A 20,413-nucleotide genomic window follows, 5' to 3' on the forward strand; every position below is an offset into this window, starting at 1 on the left:
GATGATGGTCATGATACCAGTGAACATTTCTGAGAATTTAATGCACTTTTGGAAATGCTTTATTTGTATTTTCTCATTGATTCAGTTAATTAATGATTTATTAACTAGCTAACTCAATTTTTATCTTAAATTTAAGACAGAAAAAAAAAAAAGAATTGAATAAGGGCATGAATTCCACAAGAAAAAGGTTATGAAAAGGATATTATTTTCCCACCCAAGGCAGCAAAGTTTTCAGGAGCTGCAGTTTCAGGGCTAAGCACCCCACTCTTTGCCCTACAGAGCACTTGTGATTCAGGATGCCTGTGAGCAGGAGAGAATTGGAAGGCCTGCTTTCCTGTTCCTTATCTTTAAAAGGAATAGGATGAAATCACTTATGGAGATCATAAACCTCTTTGAGAATCTGAAGAAAGCTATAGGCTAATGCACATCTATACCAAATTGTGTATTTCATTAGAGAGAATTATCAGATCCCAATTTATAAGTCAGGATAGTCTACATTATGCTGCAGTGACAATAAACCTTAGAGGTTTATGACACCAAAGTTTTTTTCTGGCTTGTGTTACATGTTCATCTTGAGTTGGCTAGGAGCTGTGCTCTAGTTTTTCTCACTCAGAGAGATCCAGGCTGATAGATCCTGCACCCCGTCCGGGACGTCACTGGTTGCTGGGGTGGGGGGGGGGGGAGGGGTAAGGCAATATGGCGAATCCCATGTTGGTTCTTAGGACTTCCTATTGGAAATGACACACACAGTTTCCATTCACATGTCATTGTCAAGCAAGTCACCATGTGGAAACTTTCATGGGACTGGAAGAAAATATTTGAATTTCAGTGAGTAGACAAAACTACCACCAAACTAGGTTAAGAACCCCTGAACTAGTTGACTTCTAATTTCCTTTGCAGTTCAAAATTTCTGTGAGTCCAACATAAAATATGCTTATTCAGAGTTTAGCCAATAAGTCTACATGCACAAATTATAGATATAAATTTCCTTCCAACGAGGTGATTATCTCTATATCTAGGACAAGAGTGAGCCGTCTCCTAACAGGTTTGGAGCAGAAATTTTTGGACGCTTGCTTTAACTCTGAATGAGATTTAAGGAATTGAATACTTTTTTTTACCCTAGAGCCACTCTGGTCTGCCTACAAGACAGAAGATTTGGTTCTTCTCTTCAACATTTATCTCAACAGTTTATCCACGATATTGGACCAGGCAGTTGCTAATATCCCTTCCAGCCCTCTTGTGACTACTCTTTTCTAGATCTCTTTTTCCTGGGATATACTTTGCTCAGTAATTCTAAAATCCAGTCATCTGGCATTTGGTAATAGTAGGAACCTTCCTAGAAAACCAAGTCTATTGCTAGTCTTTTCCATACTTTCTGCTTTTTTCTTCCAGTTAAGATTATGCTAATATCCTGTGGCAGTTTTTTTTAAGTCTCAGGGTCTTCTGGATGGTAATCTCTTTGTTTTCTCTCTACAGTTCCTTATCAGCAGAATCCTTATAATCCCAGGGGCAGCGCCAATGTCATCCAGTGCTACAGATGTGGAGACACATGCAAAGGGGAAGTGGTTCGCGTCCACAACAACCACTTCCACATCAGATGCTTCACCTGTCAAGGTAAGAGGCCCAATTTGCAAGTCACCTTCCTTAATTCCTGTCCTGGCTCTCACCGCAGTACTTGCCTCGGGGGCTGGAAGAACAGACACAGGCAGTTGAGATAGCTACCAAGGTGTACAGAGACCTTCTTTGAGCCCCTTTTATTAGAATCCTCCTTTAAACAGTATGAAGTGAAGAGCGAGGTTAGAGTGAGGGAAAGAAGGAAGCTTTGGGATAAGTGGGGGTGGCAGCGGGGAAGGGAAGCGTGGTAATCTCAGAGCGGTAGATTTGGACCCAGAGGGAAAAAAAAAACAATCCGAGAAGCCTCCAGGCTTATGCCTGTAAATCAATTTGAGAGTAAATGTAAGCTGTCTTGACTAAAATTCAGCATGGTTGTAAGGTGAGAGAGGAATTGAAGAAAACATTCATAACTGATAAAGGCATCTCTAAAAAAGTATATCTAATGGTTATTTTAATAGATGAAATGTCTATTAAAAGCATTCCTTTTAAGATCAGGAACAAGGTGAGGATGTTCACTCATGACCTCGGTTCACCATTGGCATGGTCTGGAATGAAAGAAATCTGTCATTTTTTTTAGATGATATGATTGTCTGCAGAGAAAACGCAAAAGAATCCGCATATAATTTAACAAATTAATAAGAGAATTAGTTCAGCTAGTACTCAGAAAAGAAAAAAAATCACTGGTTACTTTTAGGTGATGCTAATGATCTAATTATTCTGAAACAATTGAATTTAGCTAAAAAATCAAACATTTAACCTGCCTCTCTTGTACAAACTGTGCTTAAATGTAACCAAAGAGTTGATGAGGGAAAGTTTCTATCTAAAGAAACATTCCACCTAATAAATAAAGAATGGTAGAGCTAGAATGTCTTTATTTTGCAACCCTTAATGATAAATGGGCTATGTCTCTCCCGAATCCCCACCATCATGGAGGTATATAACACTATCAGTGAAGTAGTATTGCCAGAAATTCAGACCTGAATCTCAATTCAGACCTCTAGATATAACTACGAGTTTACGGGAAGCGCAGAAGAGAAGGGAGCATGTTAACAGACACCATGGAGATGCAATCAGCAAAATCAAGAAGGTCAGAAATTTTAGAGGACAAATAGCCCAGTTTCTTCCATAAATAAATTGCAAAGAGAAAAGTAAAAGGGAGTGAGAACTCAGACATTAAAAGAGACCTAAGGGTCGCATCAACCACATTCAATGTATAGACCTTGATAGAGCCTCATTCAAACAAACCAATCACTGATGAAGCAGGGTGGGGGGTGGAGGGTAAGATGGGATAATTGGGGAAATGTGAACACACCAACTAGAAAATACTTTAATAGGCATTCTGTTAATGCTTTTTAGGTTATTGTGGTTAGTTTTGTGGGAGTTTATATTTGTTAATATTTTAGAAATACCAAGATCCAAAACAATTAATGATAGAGTTTGTCAAAATTACCAGAACAGAATAAACATAGAAAAGGAAATTATGTGTCTTATATACCATTAGCAATCAGTTAGAAATTGGAATTTAAACTAATGAAAAAAATTTCAATTTAGGAATAAATCTTATAAAGTTGTATAGGCCCTTATGATAAAAATAAGAAAACTTTAGTGAAAGACAATTAAAAGAGACCTAAATAAATGGAAAGACATATTATATTCTTTGATAGGAGGAAGAATATCAAGAGATGACAGTTCATCCCTAACTGAATTATAGAATCATGGCAATTCTAATGAATTCCATAAGGTTTTCTGTAAAAATTAAGAAATCAACTAAATTTTGTATGCTTCACAAAGGGTCAGGAATAATCAAAGCATTCCTAAAGGACAACACAGCAGGGTCCGGTCATATCTGATAGTGGCATATTATGACTTGCTGTTAAAATAGTGTGGGCTCGGCTTAAGGGTAAATAAACAGCCCAATGGAACTAAATATAGGGCCAGAAACAAGCCCTCACATATGTGGAAATTTGATTTTTTTATGGCTAGATAAGGAAGATTGGACTGCTTAATAAATAGTGCTGAGATAAGTCAGTTCAGGGCAGATCAATGGGTTAGCTATGAAAGGAAACACATAAAACTTTAGAAGACAGTATTGGAAATATCTTGTCAAGATATCAGGGCAGAGAAGAATTTTCTAAACATGACACAGAAAGTTCAAATCATAAAGGAAAAGGTTGATAAATCCAACTACATAAAAACTGAGAACTAAAGTTCATCCAAAAATACCACAAAGGGAGTGAAAAGACAAGCCCTCAAATTGGGAAAAGATATTTGTAATGACAAATAACAGAAAAAGGATTAATTTCCAGATATATAAAGAATTTCTCCAAACTAAAAGAAAATGAGCAAAAGACATCAGCAGACATTTTATAAAAGAGGAAATACAAATGGTCCACAAGCATATAAAAAGATTCTGAACTTCATTAATAATCAGGGAAATGAGATTTAAAACTACAGTAAGACAGCATTTCACACTCACCATGTTGACAAAATATTTCAGATGTTCTGGGTATTGCTGATCACTGGGGACTGCTGGTAGAAATATAAATGGGAAAAACCCTGGAAAACAGGGAGTTATCTCCTCACATGCAAGAATATTCTCCATAATATTTTCATGAAAGCAAAAAGATGCAGGCAGCTCAAACGTCCTTCAACAGTGCACTAAACTGATTGTGATGTATTCAGACAGTGGAATACTGCATAGCAATGAAAATAAATGAACCACAGTTACATGCATCAACATGGATGAATCTCAAAATCTTAATACTAAGAAAATGAATCAAGCACTAAAGAATAATTCCATCAAAATAATGCTCAAAAACTAAATAATGTCTTGAATCAGATATATGCCTAGGTGGTAAAACCACAAAGAAAAGCATGAGAATGGGTAACACACAGTTGAGGATAGTGTGGGAATAGGGTGTCCTTGGGGAGCAGGCGTCTAAGATGCTGGTGTTTTATTTCGTAAGTGGTGTGGTAGGCACATCGGAGTGTATTGTATTGGCCCATGGGAGTGTATTGTATTCTTCTTCTTAAATTGTTCATATATATTTTATATACTTTTCTGTATGTACAATATATTTTACAACTAAAATGCTTTAGATAATGAATAATTAACCCTCAGGGGCTCGTCTAACTCTGATTTTGAAGTTTCATTAAGTTCAGTCTCACCTAAAAAGTTTAAAATCAACAGAATGACAGAATCCTGGACTCTCAGATCTGGATGTGTTCTCAGTTACCACCAAGCTCCCTTATTTTGCAAATGAGGCCACTGGACCCCAGAGAGGTGAAGTAATTTTTCCGAAGTCACACAGCACCAGAGTGGCATAATAGCATAGGGACAAATGACCAGTGGTCCATAAAGCAGTACATTCTGCACTGAAATGTGCTATGGCCGTATGCAAAACCTCTTAGACATTATTTTGACAATGTCTGTTCATTTTGGATTTTCGCAAAGCAGTTCTCACTTTTCATATTCTGTCCCATTGTCAAACCATATGCTCTGCTTTTTGATTCTAGAATAATGACTACCCCAGGTGTATAAATTGCATGTCTCTTCCATACCGCAAACCCTCCCCACGGTCTTTCCTGTTATTTGTGCATCTGGCTCTGCTCAGCCCCCAATGCATCTTTTATGCTGGTCAACCTTGCTTTCAATCCTCTTGTTCTCCTCTGTACATCCAGGAACCCCCCTGAGATCCTTATCAGCCTTTACCTCCGTGTCCGTCCTTTCTACCAAAAACTTCCTCCTACAGCCCGTTGAGGGAAATGGAGGAACTGATTGTTCCAAGTTTTCTTATGACCTCCCGATTTTCTCCACTGGGAAAGATGGCTCTGGAGGTGGAATTGGCAGGGGAAACAAAGAAGAGAAAAGAAGGGAAAAAACAGGAGCTATTTCCAAGGAGGTCATAGGCCCTGACCCAACTAATTCCACAGCTGTAAAGTCAATTGATTCGCCACCTGCACACCCCAGAACAGCGTGTACTCTGGCCTTGCCCACCCTTGAGACCAGGCATTGTTTGATGTGATGAATTTTCATGATGCCTAATGAAGGATGACACCTTCCTCAAACCCCACCTACCCCCCTCCATTCCATGAATCCTCCTTCTCCCCCAGGGTGGCCTTACAGGGCCTCCAGCTCTACCTCACACTAGACAGTTCTTTTTTTCTTCTTTGTGAAAAATAACATGTACCAAAACAACAGTAAATTTCAAAGCACATTGCAACAATTAGTTGTAGAACAGATTTCAGAATTTAGGATGGGTTACAGTTCCACAATTTTAGGTTTTTATTACTAGCTGCTCCAAGACACTGGAGATTAAAAGAAATATCAATATAATGCTTCAGCAGTCATACTCATTTGTTAAATTCTATCTTCTCTGTAGAACTCCACCATTTCCTTTGATCTTTCTCCCACTCTAGGAGTGTTTGAGCCATGCCCATTCTAACTTTTTCATGTTGAAAGGGCCTGTCGATAATATGGGCTAAGGGAATGGAACTACGTGATGTTCTGGAGAGGCAGGCCCCTATGGGATTCAGGATTTATCTGGCCTAGGAACCCATCTGGAGAATGTAGGTTTCTGGAAAGCAATCCTAGCACATGGAACCTTTGTAGAATCTTTGTAAAGCCCTAGGTTTTCATTAGGTTTGGCAGGAATGGTTTTGGTTGGGGTTTGGCAAACCATGATAAATAGCAAGGTCTAGTTGAAGCTTGCATAACAGTAGCCTCCAGAGTAGCCTCTCAAATCTATTTGAACTCTCTCAGCCACTGATACCTTATTTGTTACAATTCTTTTCCCCCTTTTGGTCAGAATGGCACTGTCAATCCCACAGTGCCAGGGCCAGTCTCAATCCCACGTTGCCCCTAGAAGTCATCACACTGGGTTTTAAATGTTCAGGCACATGGTAAGCCCCAAAGGATGCTTTCTTTCTCACTCATAAGATGTCAATTCTAAAAGAAAAGCTCAGGTTGTTTCTAGTGCAGCGTCTTCGTTTCACATATAAGTAATGAAAGACCCCAAAGAAGTGAGGTCAGAGATCATTGTCACCTGAGAGACAGAGGCAGTGATGAACCAAGAGCCCAGGGAGTCTGACTCCCAGACACTGTGGCCCCCGCTGTCCTGCACTATTTCCCATCAGGCTTTGACCTCTGGAGCCACCCTCCTCCTCACCCAGCCTGGCCCTTTAATCCTGCCTCTGGCCTGCAAAGGAAAACAAGGTACTTGCTAAATATCTTTGGCATTCATCCGTAAGTCCCTTCTATTTTAAACCAGACTACTTTTCCAAAGCAACTTTCCCTGTTAAAGGTGAGGTGAAGTGGTCTACACAGGGGTAATATCAGCCCGGCACAGGTTCACTCCTCAGAATTGCAAGCTTGGAAACTCCATCACTTTGATTCCCGCTCCCCCCCATTGATACCCTTGAGAATGCTGACTTCTGCTAACCAAGTCCTCAGGAAACCCATGTATAAAACCAGGGTGCCTGTTTATTAATGTACCCAGCAAAATCCACATCTCTATTGGACTAGTTCACGTTGGTCCGACCAACACCTTCTCTCCCAGAGGCAATCCACGTGGAAGGTCAAACTATCCCACAGCTGCTTGGTGATTACAGACTCAGAACAAGGGGAACTGGTCATAATGACGTAAATGGATTCTCCAGCTCCTTCCCTTTGATTGCTGACCACCCTCTTCCTGGCTGACCCATCCTTGCTGTAACATTACCCGCACCCTAGCCCTACCACCACGCAAATATAACTTGCAGCCTCCTCTCTCTGTCCTTTAGCTCTTTCAGTTCCTTCAAAGCTCAACTCAGATGCACTTCCTCCAAGAAGCCTCCCATAATCCCTCCCTCTGACAGTGCTCTCTCCTTGCACACTCGCAGCACTTGCTGCCTGCACTACCCCTGCACGCTGTAGCCCATTATGTGTGGTGCTTTTCTATATGTATTTCTCTTCAAATTCATTGTTAGCTCCTTGGAGGTCAGGGGTTGTGCTTTATCTATCTTGGTGGGAACAGGCCTACCCTTTATGGTATGCTGAGGGCAGAGTGTGAACTTTAAATCTTCCATCCCATTGCCATCCTTAGTTGTCTATAGTTTGGGATTTGAAGGTTGTGCTCCCCACACTTCTCTGCACCCAACAGAGAGTTATGCACATAGGAAGTGCTGAGGAAACTCTCTACTGAATGATTCTTTTATCATATTTATGATAATACCAGCTATATATCATTGCATGAGCCATGCGGCCTTAAACTTTTCATCCGTGACTGAGAGGATTGAACATCATCGGAGGTTCTTGGGTGTAGCAGAGTGGATTAAAATGTAGATGCCTGGGCTCTACCCCCAGAGATGCCCCCAGGCAGCTACATCTTTACAAGTTCCCAGATGCATTTGATGTGCATACTTAGGGGACTGCTCCCCCAAAGGCCAGTGAAGTCTGATGTGCTCTGGCCACTCATGATACAATCGGATACCAGCCTTGCCCCCCACAGGCCTTCGTGCTTGCAGGCCCTTCCTGGACTCAACCTGCCCTTGCCTCCTTGTTTCCCCAAGTGTGTGGCTGTGGCCTGGCCCAGTCGGGCTTCTTCTTCAAGAACCAAGAGTACATCTGCACCCAGGACTACCAGCAGCTCTATGGCACGCGCTGCGACAGCTGCCGGGATTTCATCACAGGCGAAGTCATCTCCGCCCTGGGCCGCACCTACCACCCCAAGTGCTTTGTGTGCAGCCTTTGCAGGTGAGCTGGAGGGGGGTAGCACCAGGGTCCCTCTATGGGGAGGGGAAAGACTTGACCTCTTCCCAGGTAGTTCTGGGGTCATAGGGCTTTATGTCGGACACTGGGATTCCTAGAGTCTCAAGGATGAAAGGATCTGACCATGGCCAGATTTCAAACCTTTTAACAGCTGTATCTTTTTTTTTCTTCAAATGTGAGCTAATGTAGAACACCAGTTTGTCCCATGACGAAAGCAAGGTAAGGCTCCAAGCCCCACACTCAGCCTCCCATTTCCTATTGAGAGGCCCCCAGAAGCCCTGGTCTCTCGAAATTCAGATTAGAGACTGCAAATCTGGCCCAGCCTTCTGCATCCTCACCCACACGCAGCACAGGGATGCCTGTGTATGGTCTTCCTGCATCACCCTGAGGCCACTCTTGCTGGCAGGTGACCTTACCAAGTCATCCCTGCTTTATAAGCCTCAGCTTCCTCGTCGGTTAAATGGGGCTCAAAGCCATTCTACTCTCTTTGGGTTTTCATGAAAATAAATGGGATGTATGCAAAGACCTTAGCTCAGTGACTGGTAATAAATGTGTCTGCTTTTATTATTCTTTTTGTTATCATTACCAATAATTGCCTAGCCTCTGTCAGGATAACTCCTGGGATGGAGACCTCACAGCCACCAGCCCCCTCAGACATCCCATTCACTTGTTAATTTAGAAAACCATACACTGAGGGTCCTCTGTACACCAGGCACTATGTGAAAGAGATGGAAAAATGAAGTAAACCTCAGCCTTGCCTACAAGTATGTTAAATTTAATGGACAGCTCTGATAAAGTCATGAGTAAAGCATGGAGATTAGAGTATATACGCATTTTTAATGCTTTTTTTAATTGTATAATATAACATTTCTACAAAGCAAAGAAAGAAAAAAGCAATAGTTTTCAAAGCACTCTTTAACAAGTAGTTTCAGGACAAATTCCAGAGTTTGTCATGGGCTACCACGCCATCAGCTCAGATTTTTCCTTCTAGCTGCTCCAGAACATAGGAGACTAGGAGAAATAAATGTTTTGTTATCATCACAATTGACTATTTTTTTCTTTTTTGGGAAAAACAACATATATATAAAAAGGCAATACATTTCAAGGCACAGCACAACAATTAATTATAGAATAGATTTTAGAGTTTGGTGTGGCTTACAATTCCACAATTTTAGGTTTTTACTTCGAGCTGCTCTAAGAGAGTATATATGTATTTTTAATGGGGAAAGGAATTTATGGATTAATTATTCTCCCCTATGAGATAACCACCTGGTTGCCAGTTGAGAGTAACTAACCAGAGCATCTGAATGAGACTGTGATGACACCATGTGCAAGAAAATATAATCGCCCAGTGGAATTCATTTATTCATCCACTTTTAAAATGTACCACACCAACGCAAGGTAATAATAATAGTGTGGTATATGGGAATCCTACATTTTATGCACGATTGTTCTGTAAACCCACAACTTCTCTAATAAGGAAAAAAAAGAAGAAGAAACCCTGGATGCAGGACCCTGGAATCCCAGACCCGTATGTTAGCACAGTTAGGGGCTCCAGTGGCGTAAAATGAAGTAGTGTCAAGCTCCAGGGAGATGAGGTGACTCACCAAGGTCACACCATGTCTTTTTACCGTGGGTTAGTGTCTGGGCCCCCAAGAGAGCATGGCTCCCCTGACTCCTACCCCAGCGCTAATGTCACAAGGATCCCAAATGGCATGAGCAAGAGCTGCTGAATGATGGGGCAACAGAGCTTAGTGTACAGCTTATTGTTTTGTTGGGGGGGGGGGGTATTAGCTTGAGTCCCCTGTGCACAAATGCGGAAGAGGAGATGAAGAGTTTGATTTGAGGAATTAGGGGCTTCTTTCTGGGAAGGAGGATTTTGAGAAATCCTAAATGGTAAAAGGAAGAAATATTGGGAAATATGCAATTTGAGGGAGTTTTCCTTGACATAAGGGGATGGTCAAATAAGTATGAAAAAGTCCTTTCATACAGAAGGACTCTTCATTTTACAGATAGGAAAACCTAATCTCAGATATGTGATATTTTGCCCAGTGTTAAAATCATGTAAATGACCCAACAGGCCCTCCAGGTCCAACCTCCTGGCTCCTAATCCCTAGTGGATTGATCGGCCTTGTGCTTTGACCAGCACATGAATTTACCTGCTGCTCTAGGAGCAAGCTGTGAAGGTTACCAAAGTGCTCTGAGCCCATGTACAGAATCCCTCAGAAGAGGAGATGTTGAGTTTCTCCCTCTTCTGTCTTCCCTCTTGCAGGAAGCCTTTCCCCATTGGAGACAAGGTGACCTTCAGTGGCAAAGAGTGTGTGTGTCAAACGTGCTCCCAGTCTATGACCAGCAGTAAGCCCATCAAGATCCGTGGACCAAGCCGTGAGTCCTCCCCACTGGGCACCCCCATACTGGCATTGTTAACTGCTCCTGCAGGGAGCCAGGGAGGTTCCCACCCTGGAGGACCCCTGAAGCATATGGCGTAGACTCAGAGAGCCAGTCTCCCTAAGCACAGATGCAGGGGAAGCGAGCTGCTGACTCTGAGGAATGACCTGAGCCAAATAGCAGCCAGATGGGTGGGACTTTTCAGAATGAAGCTGGCTCCTGATCTCATCTTACCCCCTGATCCAGGTCCCCAGGGGCACCTCCACAGAGCTGATCAAGTGTTTAACCACCAGGGGTTCTCAGTGTTTGCAAAAGCCACTGAAAAAGAATTTGCAGACATATCTTACAAAAGGGAAAGTAGGAGGAGCTGTGGGAGCAAACCACACGAATCATGCTACAAGGATCAAAGCACAGGATCATCCTTCTTAGAGTTTGTTCCAAGGGCCTTTCCATCAGCTTTAGTGGGGAACTTAGAAAAAGGCAGGCTTCTAGGTCCATCTTAAACCAGTAGGGGTAGAAATCTGCATTTTTAATAAGCTTCCTGGGTGATTCGGTCTCCTAAGATTGAAAGCCACTGACTAGGGATGAGGGGACCTACACCAGGCCACGATAAATGCTACATTTTAATACCACATCCCAGATGTAGGGAGAAACTGAGGATTAAGAGTAACCCTCAGAACAGCCATTCTAATTTGCGAAATGTCCATTCCACTCAAGTGTATCTCAAAGACATATTTAAACCACTGTTCCTAGGTGCCCTTCTCAGGCCTTTGGCTGCAAATGTCCACACACAGAGACTGGCTCCTGGGTCTCCATAAACCATGCTGGGCCTCAGTGTACTCTCATGTCATATGACACTCTTGTTGGGCTTGTCTGCAGAATCAATGAAAACCCATTAGCCTCCTATGCTGCACCGCTCAGTGGGGAGGGGGAGCACTGCCGGGAAGGGGAGCCTGTCAGCCATGGTAGCAGAGTCAGCATGCTGGGGCCGCATTCCGCCATAGGAGTAAAGCCGAGAACCCCGAGTCAGCAGGGATAGGCTCCCAGGGGCTCCATTAGAGTCCATCCAGCCTTGGTGGGCTATGGAGAAAGACAGTGAGAAGGCTCCCTCCCTCACCCTTCCATTCAATCAAATCAGAGGTGCTCTTAGAATCTGCAGAGCCTTCCTAGAGTGTCCTTGGTAATGCTCAAGATAGTTGGCTGCTTTGAGCAGATTTCCATCTCAAGGTGGCTGAGCACACACACTGTTATCCTTCATAACTCCTTGAAAACATCATCCAGAATGACAGAAAGGCTGAGATGCTGGGATGCTGGACCATGGCCCTGTGGCTGATGCTGCTGAGTAGCCCAGAGACCAGCAGGGCCATGTATGAGGCAGTAGAGAGAGGCAAACTGGGGGGCTGGAGACTGCCAACTTATTGCATGATGCATGAAGCCTTCCTGAGACTCAGTTTACCCAACTGTAAAAGAATGTCTCCCCCTTATCCTCCAGGTAGGGGTATCATGGTAAGCAAATGTGTTGGTATGCAGAATCAAGCTAACATGGGTTGTAGTGTATAAAACGCTCTGTGAATAGAAAGTGGCAGGTGATATTGACTTCAAGATTTAGTATAGGAAGCTCACCAAAGAAGGATTGAGGATATGATCCTGTATCCATTTTTATTTCTCTCAGCTTATGTTACTTGATTGTATGCATTGAGTGTCTCTGACAGGTGGGAGATTTCCTCACATGAGTCTGAGAGTCATGTGTTAGCATAGCTCCAAGGAGAGGATCCTAAATATCTCTACCATAGTTTTGTATATTAAGAGGTAGAAGAAGGTGAGGAAAAGTGGAGAAACTGAGTAAAAAAGGAGCAAATGAACATTTTCCAAGAGGAATGTGCAGCATTGTGGCTCATCTTATTACTCACAAATAAAGACATCAGTGTGCAAGGCTGAAATGTTTTCTCCCCAAAGATGGTCACTGTTTATGCAGCAAATGTAAGGTAGCCTCCTGACTAGAGGAGATGTTGAAAGGTCTACTGAGTTCCCAAGGATTAGAGAGACCCAAAACCAGACACCAGAGATTGCTAAGAATGTAACATCGAAAAGAATAAAAAAAAAAACAAAAAAAATGGACTTGGTGTTTTAAGCTACATGACAGTGATATTCCATCTCTGGAGGGTGAACAAAGATATTCTGGAAAAGCAGGATTGGTATCTACTCAATGGGAGCCAAGAAGAATACCCAGAACTGTCTACAGCAGGAAGGATAAATGTTTCCTCCTGTCCCTCACTGAGAAGAATCAGCAGCAGTAGCATCACCATCACTGCTTCCCACACACACCATTACCACCACTAACACTGTCACCACCACCATCGCTGCTTCCCCCACCACCACCATCACACCACCATCACCACCACCACCACCGTCACCACCACCATCGCTGCTTCCCCCGCCACCACCACCATCACTGCTTCCCCCGCCACCGCCATCACACCACCATCATCACCACCACCACCGTCACCACCATCACCACCGCCACCACCACCACCACCATCACCACCACCACTACCACCATCGCTTCTTCCCCCGCCACCGCCATCACACCACCACCACACCACCATCACCACCACCACCATTGCCACCACCACTACCACCATCACTTCTTCCCCCGCCACCGCCATCACACCACCATCACCACCGCCACCGCCACTACCACCACCACCATCACCACCACCACTACCACCATTGCTTCTTCCCCCGCTACTGCCACCACACCACCACCACCACCACCATTGCCATCGCCACCGCCACCATCACCACCACCACCGCCGCCGTCACCACCATCACTGCTTCCCCGCCACTGCCACCGCACCACCATCACCACCACCACCATTGCCATTGCCGCCGCCACCACCATCACCACCACCACCACCACCGCCGTCACCATCACCACCACCATCACTGCTTCCCCACCACACCACCACCACCACACCACTACCATATCATCACCACCACCACCACATCATCACCACTTCCCCCACCACTGTCGCCATTGCTAACATTGACTGGCTGTTACTATTGCCAGACACTGCATAAATATTCTAAACATGATATTTCATTTAATCATTATAACAGTTCTAGAGGGGAGGTTACTCTTATCTGTCTTCTATAGAAGAGGAAACAGGCCCAAAGAGCATAAATGCCTTGCCAGAATCACACAAATAAGCATTAGATCTTAGATTTGAGCCCAGGCAGTCTGGAACCTGTTCCCTAGATGCCCTACACCAGACACATGACTTGCTAATTGGGAGGGGTCCTATCTTCCTGGATGCCTTGCCTAAAACAAGGTGGAGAGCTTGCCATACCTTATAAAACCTACCAGTTTCTACTCATTTTTGCTGATCTGAGTGGAATGAATAACACAGACAAGGAAAACTAAAAATGCCTGTTTGGAGTCTTTAAGACCTCAGTATTAGACAGAGGGATTGGGAAGGAACAGGTGGTGGTGTCATACTTTCTGCCAACTAAAGGTTGTAATTATGGCATGCAAAGGAACATATGAGGAATGGACAGCTGACTATGCAGAGACCAATTCAAGGCAGGGTGAGCCCTGGGATGAGGTATCTGAGGTTCCATTGCTGGTGAAGAAAAAAAGGAAGAAGAAGCAAAACGTCCTGACAATTACAAAACAAGCACAATGGAGGACCACTAACATAACATGAAAAGGAAAACCATGAGAAGAAGGTGCTCCAGAATTCTCAGGAGGAATCAGCAGAACTTCCCAATAGCAGTAGTTTCACTTCTAGCCTCAGAACAGAGATCGGACAGTGCACAGGTGGTGGGATAAAAACACAAGAATGTGAAATAATCATAACAAACTCTTATTGGGTACATACCTACCAAGCACTATGGTAAGCACTTACAGCCCTAATTTCAAATTAATCTTCACACCAACATTGTAAGGAAGACACTAATGACTGTCCCCGTGGCATAGATGAGAAAGGGAGGGAGCTGAGGCTCTCACTTCCATGGCCTGACCTCAGTCCAGCCCCCAACTACCATACTAGGCTATCTCCTGGATTCTACAACAAGATGCTAAATTTATCTCAGATGTATCATTGGCACTTAGAGGGCTGGGACTCATTATTGGAATATGGCCACAAAAGGGTACAGCTTATTCAAATAAATTTTATTGAAGGGGAGGAAAATTGTGTTGTTGGCCAATCACATGTCTGACTCCATGGAGCCCACAGGGGAATCTGATCAGTTGATGACCACAGAAGCAAGAAAAAGTGAAATCTAAGGAATGAAGGAGAAGAAAGAAACTATAGTTCTCTTTAAATATTTGAAAGAGCTGTCATGTGAGAAAAGAGGGTAGATTATTCTTGGTTGTATAAAAATAGGGGGAAGTAGCAAGGTGTCAGACCTCAGCTCCCTATGAAGAAGACATTCATAACAGTCACACCTGCCTAAAGGCAGAGTGGATATTCTCAGGAGGGGGAAAGCTGCCCACCGCTGGAGGAGATTAGCAGAGGATGGGTGCCCGCCTGTCCATTCCTGTGTTGGGTGAGAGGGTTTGCTCAAATGCTCTGTGAACTCTGAGCACCTATGGAATTATTAAACCTGCTAGCAAGGCCCACAGCGATGCATGTTCTGTATTTGTGGCCTAGAAAGCCCTTGGGTTCTTACACTGAGCTTGAGCAAGTCACAGCAGACACTTGCCTTTGTATAAAAGGGGGGTGCACTACACCACTAGGAGGTGGGTACCACTGCTGTCCTCATTTCACACATGAGGAAACAAAATCAGAGAGAAAGTAAATGAGTTCCCAAGGTCGCAGAGTTCCTGCTTTGTTCAGCTCCACAGGCCCTGGCACAGAGAGGGTGAAGGCAGGACCCAGGGACCCCAGTGCCCAGGCTCTTAGTCATACATCGCTCACTGCTCCAAGCCCCCCACCCCAGCTGCAGTCTCCTGACCCTCTTTGCTGTTCCATTTCTTCCCATCCTAATCCACAGTCCTCACCTGGCCCACCCTTCCCGGACCACCTCTCAAATGCCACTTCCTCCAGGAAGCTCTTCCTGATGCCTGGAGCTGGGCTTTTTATCACTTTTGTTTCTCAGCTTTTTATTACACTGACACCTACCTTCTACTGCTAGAGTTCCTGAGGTCACAATGCATGGTCCTGAATCACCTCTGCTTCCCTCACCACCCTGAGCACAGGCTGCACCTAGTAACCAAAGAAATTAGAACAGTAAATACTTATAAAAGTAAATGAAGGGAAAGCAAACAACCAAAAAATGGGTGGGGTGGGGGAGGCAGCCAGACCTATCTAAACTATTCCATTCTGAAGCCCATACTTATTAGGAGTGAAGAGTAAGTTATCCTAGGAGAAAGAAGAAAGAGAAATAAATAGATTCCAAATCTCTTTATTCTCCCAGCTCTCAACTGAAGGCCTGGGGCTTGAAGCATTTTGCAACCAGAGAGCTCTTCCTGCACCCAGCTTATGCCAAGGGCTGTTAGAGAGGCAGGGTAACATTGGAGCTGACTCGCAGCAACACTTCATCAGGGGCCCAGACCCTCCGCACAGCCTGCTGGACATACCACCCTCCCCAGACATGAGGATACATCCATCTTCTCTCCCGGGCCTGGCTCCCAGCTGGATGGAAGGCTGTCTGGCCAGATTCTCCCAACTTTTTATGCAGTTTCGTTTCTCCTCACTGCTCTGAAGTATGTGTCCATCCTGTGGCGCCGTGGGGAGGTTTGTCCTCTGGTGAACTTTGCCCAGTAACTCCTTCCTCCTCCACAGCGGGCCATCCGGTCAGCCAGGCCTGAATTCCCAGCATCTCCCAAGTACCTTGGACACTGGCTCCACTTCCTGCCCCTCCCCCCACACACACATTGAGCAACAAGCCGCCCCGTCCTGTCGGCCTCGTTCCAGGGTGACGGTGTCGGAGAGTGGAGGCACCTTTCAGTTTGGGACACTCTCAACAGCCTCTTTAATCCTTGCCACTTGGGAAGGTGAATGTTTGGTGTATGAGCACACTGGGGCTAGGGTGGGCCCGGTGAGTTCCATTCTGTGCCAGGGCACCGAGAGGCTCATTCGTTCGTACTCATTCTGCAAATATGCATCGAGTCATTACCACGCACCAAGTACCTTACTAGGTAAGGGAATAGATTTGCCATGCATGTGAATCAGCTGGAGATTTAAAATTCACTGACTCCAGTGCAGAGCAATTTGAACCCTCATACACATTGATTCGGGGAATGTGAAATGGTACAGCTGCTGTGGGAACAGTTTGGCAGTTCCTCAAAAATGTCAACATAGAATTACCATATGACCCAGTGAGTCCACTTCTGGGTATAGACCCAAAAGGATTGGACAGGGACACAAACAGATACTTACACACCAGTGTTCAGAGCACCATTATTCGCAATAACACAAAGATGGAAGCAGCCAAGTAGCCATCAATAGATGAGTAGATAAACAAAATGTGCATATACATACAAAGGACTAATATTCAGCTGTAAAAAGGAATGAAGTTCTGACACACACTACAACTACAACATGGATGAATCTTGAAGACATCATGCTGTGTGAATTATGCCAGACACAGAAGGACACAAACAATAAAATTCCGTTTATATGAAATCTCTATAATAATCAAATTCATAGAGACAAAAATTAGATTAGAGGTTACCAGGGGCTCAGGGCACAAGAAATGGGGAGTTACTGCTTAATGGGTTTTAATTGCTGTTTGGTACAATGAAAAAGTCTTGGTAGTAGATGGCGGTGATAGCAAAACACTGTAGATGTAATTAATGCCTCTGAATTATATACTTAAAAATGGTTAATATGGCAAGTTTTATATATATATATGTTACCACAATAAATTTTTTTTAATTCAGTATATCCAGGGTGGGTTCTGCAGCTCTGCACATCTGCAAGCTCCCAGGTGAGGCCCGTGGTACCCAACCCAAGCAGTTTGAGGATGGGTCAGGGCCAGTGCAAGGTGGAGCTGCTTTGGGTGGACAGTGGTCAGGATGACAAGTGGGGAGCTTTTCACAGCAACACTGGAGGGTCTTTTTCTCCTTTACACTGAGAGTCTTCGTCAAGAGGCCAAGGTCTGCAGTAGCCCCGTCTCTCTCCTGGCAGAGCCACTGGGAAGGTGCCAGTGCCAGGGTGGGAGCGGAGGGGGAAGGCTAGTGTTCAGGGAGGCGTGTCCTTCATGTGGCCGTGGAACGATGGCCAATGGTCAAAAGGGCCCAGGATGGTCTGCTCAGCGGTCTCCTCTTATCTTTACAGATTGTGCTGGGTGCAAGGAGGAGATCAAGCACGGCCAGTCGCTCCTGGCACTGGACAAACAGTGGCATGTCAGCTGCTTCAAATGCCAGACCTGCAGCGTCATCCTCACAGGGGAATACATCAGCAAGTGGGTCTCCGCCCCGCCCCCCACCCTCCCTGCCCCGACTCCCAGGCCTCTGCAGGCTATAGGGTCAGTGCTGTTGGCCCTTGCCTGCACCTCCAGCTTTATCTCCTTTCATTTTCTGTTTGGCCACAAAACGGCATTTTTCCCACAGCGCAGCCCTTCCCGGCTGGCTCCTCTGTCTGAATGTTCTCCTCATCCTTCACATGCTGCTCCTTCTCTTCCTTCCAGTCTGGGTTTCCATGCCGTCCCCTCAGAGAGGACCCGAAGGCACCTCTCACTGCCTCCAAGCCCCCCATTACTGGCCCTGGGAGTGCCTGTTTCCATCTACAGCTTGCACCATGTGGAATCATGTATTATTCCATATTCACTTTAATAATGACACTAATACTAGCCATCATTTACTGAGCTTTTAGTATGTGCCAGAAATTTACTAACTGCTTTGTATACATTCTTACAGCCAACCCACACAGCTACTCCATGAGGTGTTTAGCCCCATTTTAAAGCTGTGAAGACTGAGGCTTGGGAGAGGAAGGGAAAGTAACAAGCCCCAGTGATTGTGTTTAATGGCTGTCTCTGCAAGGGCAAGAACTTTCATTTACTCCCTGCTGTATCCCTGCCCTTGGCACATGCCTGTCCCGCAGTCAATAACAGAGTTGTTGAATGAATGTAATTGAGAATTGAGAAGAAAAGGGCTCATAAAGTTATCAGAAGAGAGCCCTTCCCCACCCGCACAGAGATCTGCGAGCTGCAGCTCTGGACAAGTCCCCTCACTGGCTCTAGTGACCACATTCATGTGCTCGAATACCTAAAATAAGTTATTGTCATGGACCCTCATAGCTTCGACCCTTTATGACGCAGACACTTCCCAGGTACCAGTCCCTGGTCTGATGCTAAGATATAGCAAACATGTAAATGTGCATCATGCCTTATTTCTTCTGTCAAGAAACTCAGTCTCATAAGAGAGATAAGCCATATACATAAAAGAATTGCAACACAGGGAGATATGTGATAGGGAGCTCAAGAGACATTTTATTCTTTAATACTTTTTCAAGCATGATGGGAAAACCCAGCTCAAACTCATTTAAAAGCAAAAATGGGACTATAATGACTTATAGAAAAAGGGACGGCCAGAGGCACAGGGGCTTCAGGTGTTTCTGAATCCAGGGGCTTACCGATGCCGACCACACTTCAAAAATCTCTCCCTCTCCCCCTGTCTCTCCCTCTCCCCCTGTCTCTCCCTCTCCCTCTGTCTCTCCCTCTTCTTCCCTGTCTCTCTGTCTACCTCCGTCTCTGTCACTCCTTTTGTTAGGTTCACTCCCAGGCAGCTCCTCTCCCAGTGGTAGGGAAGATGATCACCAGCAGCTCTAAGCTTTCCATTCTATCAGTTCAGCAAGCCTAGCAGAGAGAGAGGCCTTTTTCCCAAAAGTGCCAGCAGAAGTCCCACAGCTGCCTCTGATTTGGCACATGCCCAATTCCTGACCACTCAGTGGCCAGGAAGATCTGAACTCGAGAGCAGCCCGTTGTGAACCACAGTAACTGCAGACGGGAGAGTGGTTTCCCCAAGGAAAATCAGGTGAAATACTGTTATAGGCAGGTGACCAGACAGATATGAGTGAAGGGCTGTGAATATTAAGAGAAGGGAGGGATCACTTCTAACTTGCAGGAAGTAGAATCTAGACTCTGAGAGCTTCATGGAAAGTGGTGGCATTCGAACCGGACCTTGAAAACAAGGGTAAGATTTGAAAATGCAAAGAAGGAATGCTTCTAGGTGAAATACTCAGCTTGGACAAAGGCAAGGACACTGGCAAATGTTGAACACATCCATCCTGTTTGCTGGAGCTCAGGTGTGTGCACAAGTGAAGCAGGGCTGAGGCTACGGAGGTGAGCTGAGGTCAGATCACGGAGCATGTTGAATGTCAAGATAGCGGAAGTTGTCATTCCCCTCTGAGCCTGCCAAGTAAGGAGTGCCCTTAGTGAATCCCCAGCCAAGATTTTGTTGAGTCTGTGAGCCTAGGTCAGAATTCTCATGGGAAGAATTTGCTCAGAGATTCTTTCAAGGAGGTTCGGCCCAGATTGCCCACCACACCTTGGGTCTCTGGACCCCAAGTCTGGACATATGGTTGACTCTCAGAATCAGAGCCCACCTGCCTTCTGGGGCTGAGACCCCCAACTTACCCTCCGCCTGCCTCTCCCCTTTTCCTTTTGATATGTGGGAGTCTGGTGTAGGCTGTCCCAGATCTCTCTCTGCCCTGG

At 44.9% G+C, this 20,413-nt stretch overlaps 1 protein-coding gene and 1 long non-coding RNA gene across 2 annotated transcripts in view; one reads left to right on the forward strand and one right to left on the reverse strand.

The window, feature by feature from the left end:
* Positions 1-20,413, forward strand: part of ABLIM3 (actin binding LIM protein family member 3) — a 108,714-nt gene that overhangs the window by 34,419 nt on the left and 53,882 nt on the right. Inside the window, exons 3-6 of the mRNA XM_077137368.1 lie at positions 1,477-1,614; positions 8,164-8,347; positions 10,635-10,747; positions 18,037-18,163. Coding sequence (XP_076993483.1) covers positions 1,477-1,614; positions 8,164-8,347; positions 10,635-10,747; positions 18,037-18,163 — 562 coding nt within the window. The remainder of the gene's footprint in view (positions 1-1,476; positions 1,615-8,163; positions 8,348-10,634; positions 10,748-18,036; positions 18,164-20,413) is intronic.
* Positions 14,620-16,569, reverse strand: LOC143663961 (uncharacterized). Its single transcript, XR_013166248.1, has 3 exons — positions 16,335-16,569; positions 15,877-15,960; positions 14,620-15,034 (listed from the first exon to the last, which is right to left on the reverse strand). It is a non-coding gene; the product is annotated as an uncharacterized LOC143663961 (long non-coding RNA).

The sequence above is a fragment of the Tamandua tetradactyla genome, chromosome 20, assembly GCF_023851605.1.
Source record: "Tamandua tetradactyla isolate mTamTet1 chromosome 20, mTamTet1.pri, whole genome shotgun sequence".
Lineage (NCBI taxonomy): Eukaryota > Metazoa > Chordata > Mammalia > Pilosa > Myrmecophagidae > Tamandua > Tamandua tetradactyla.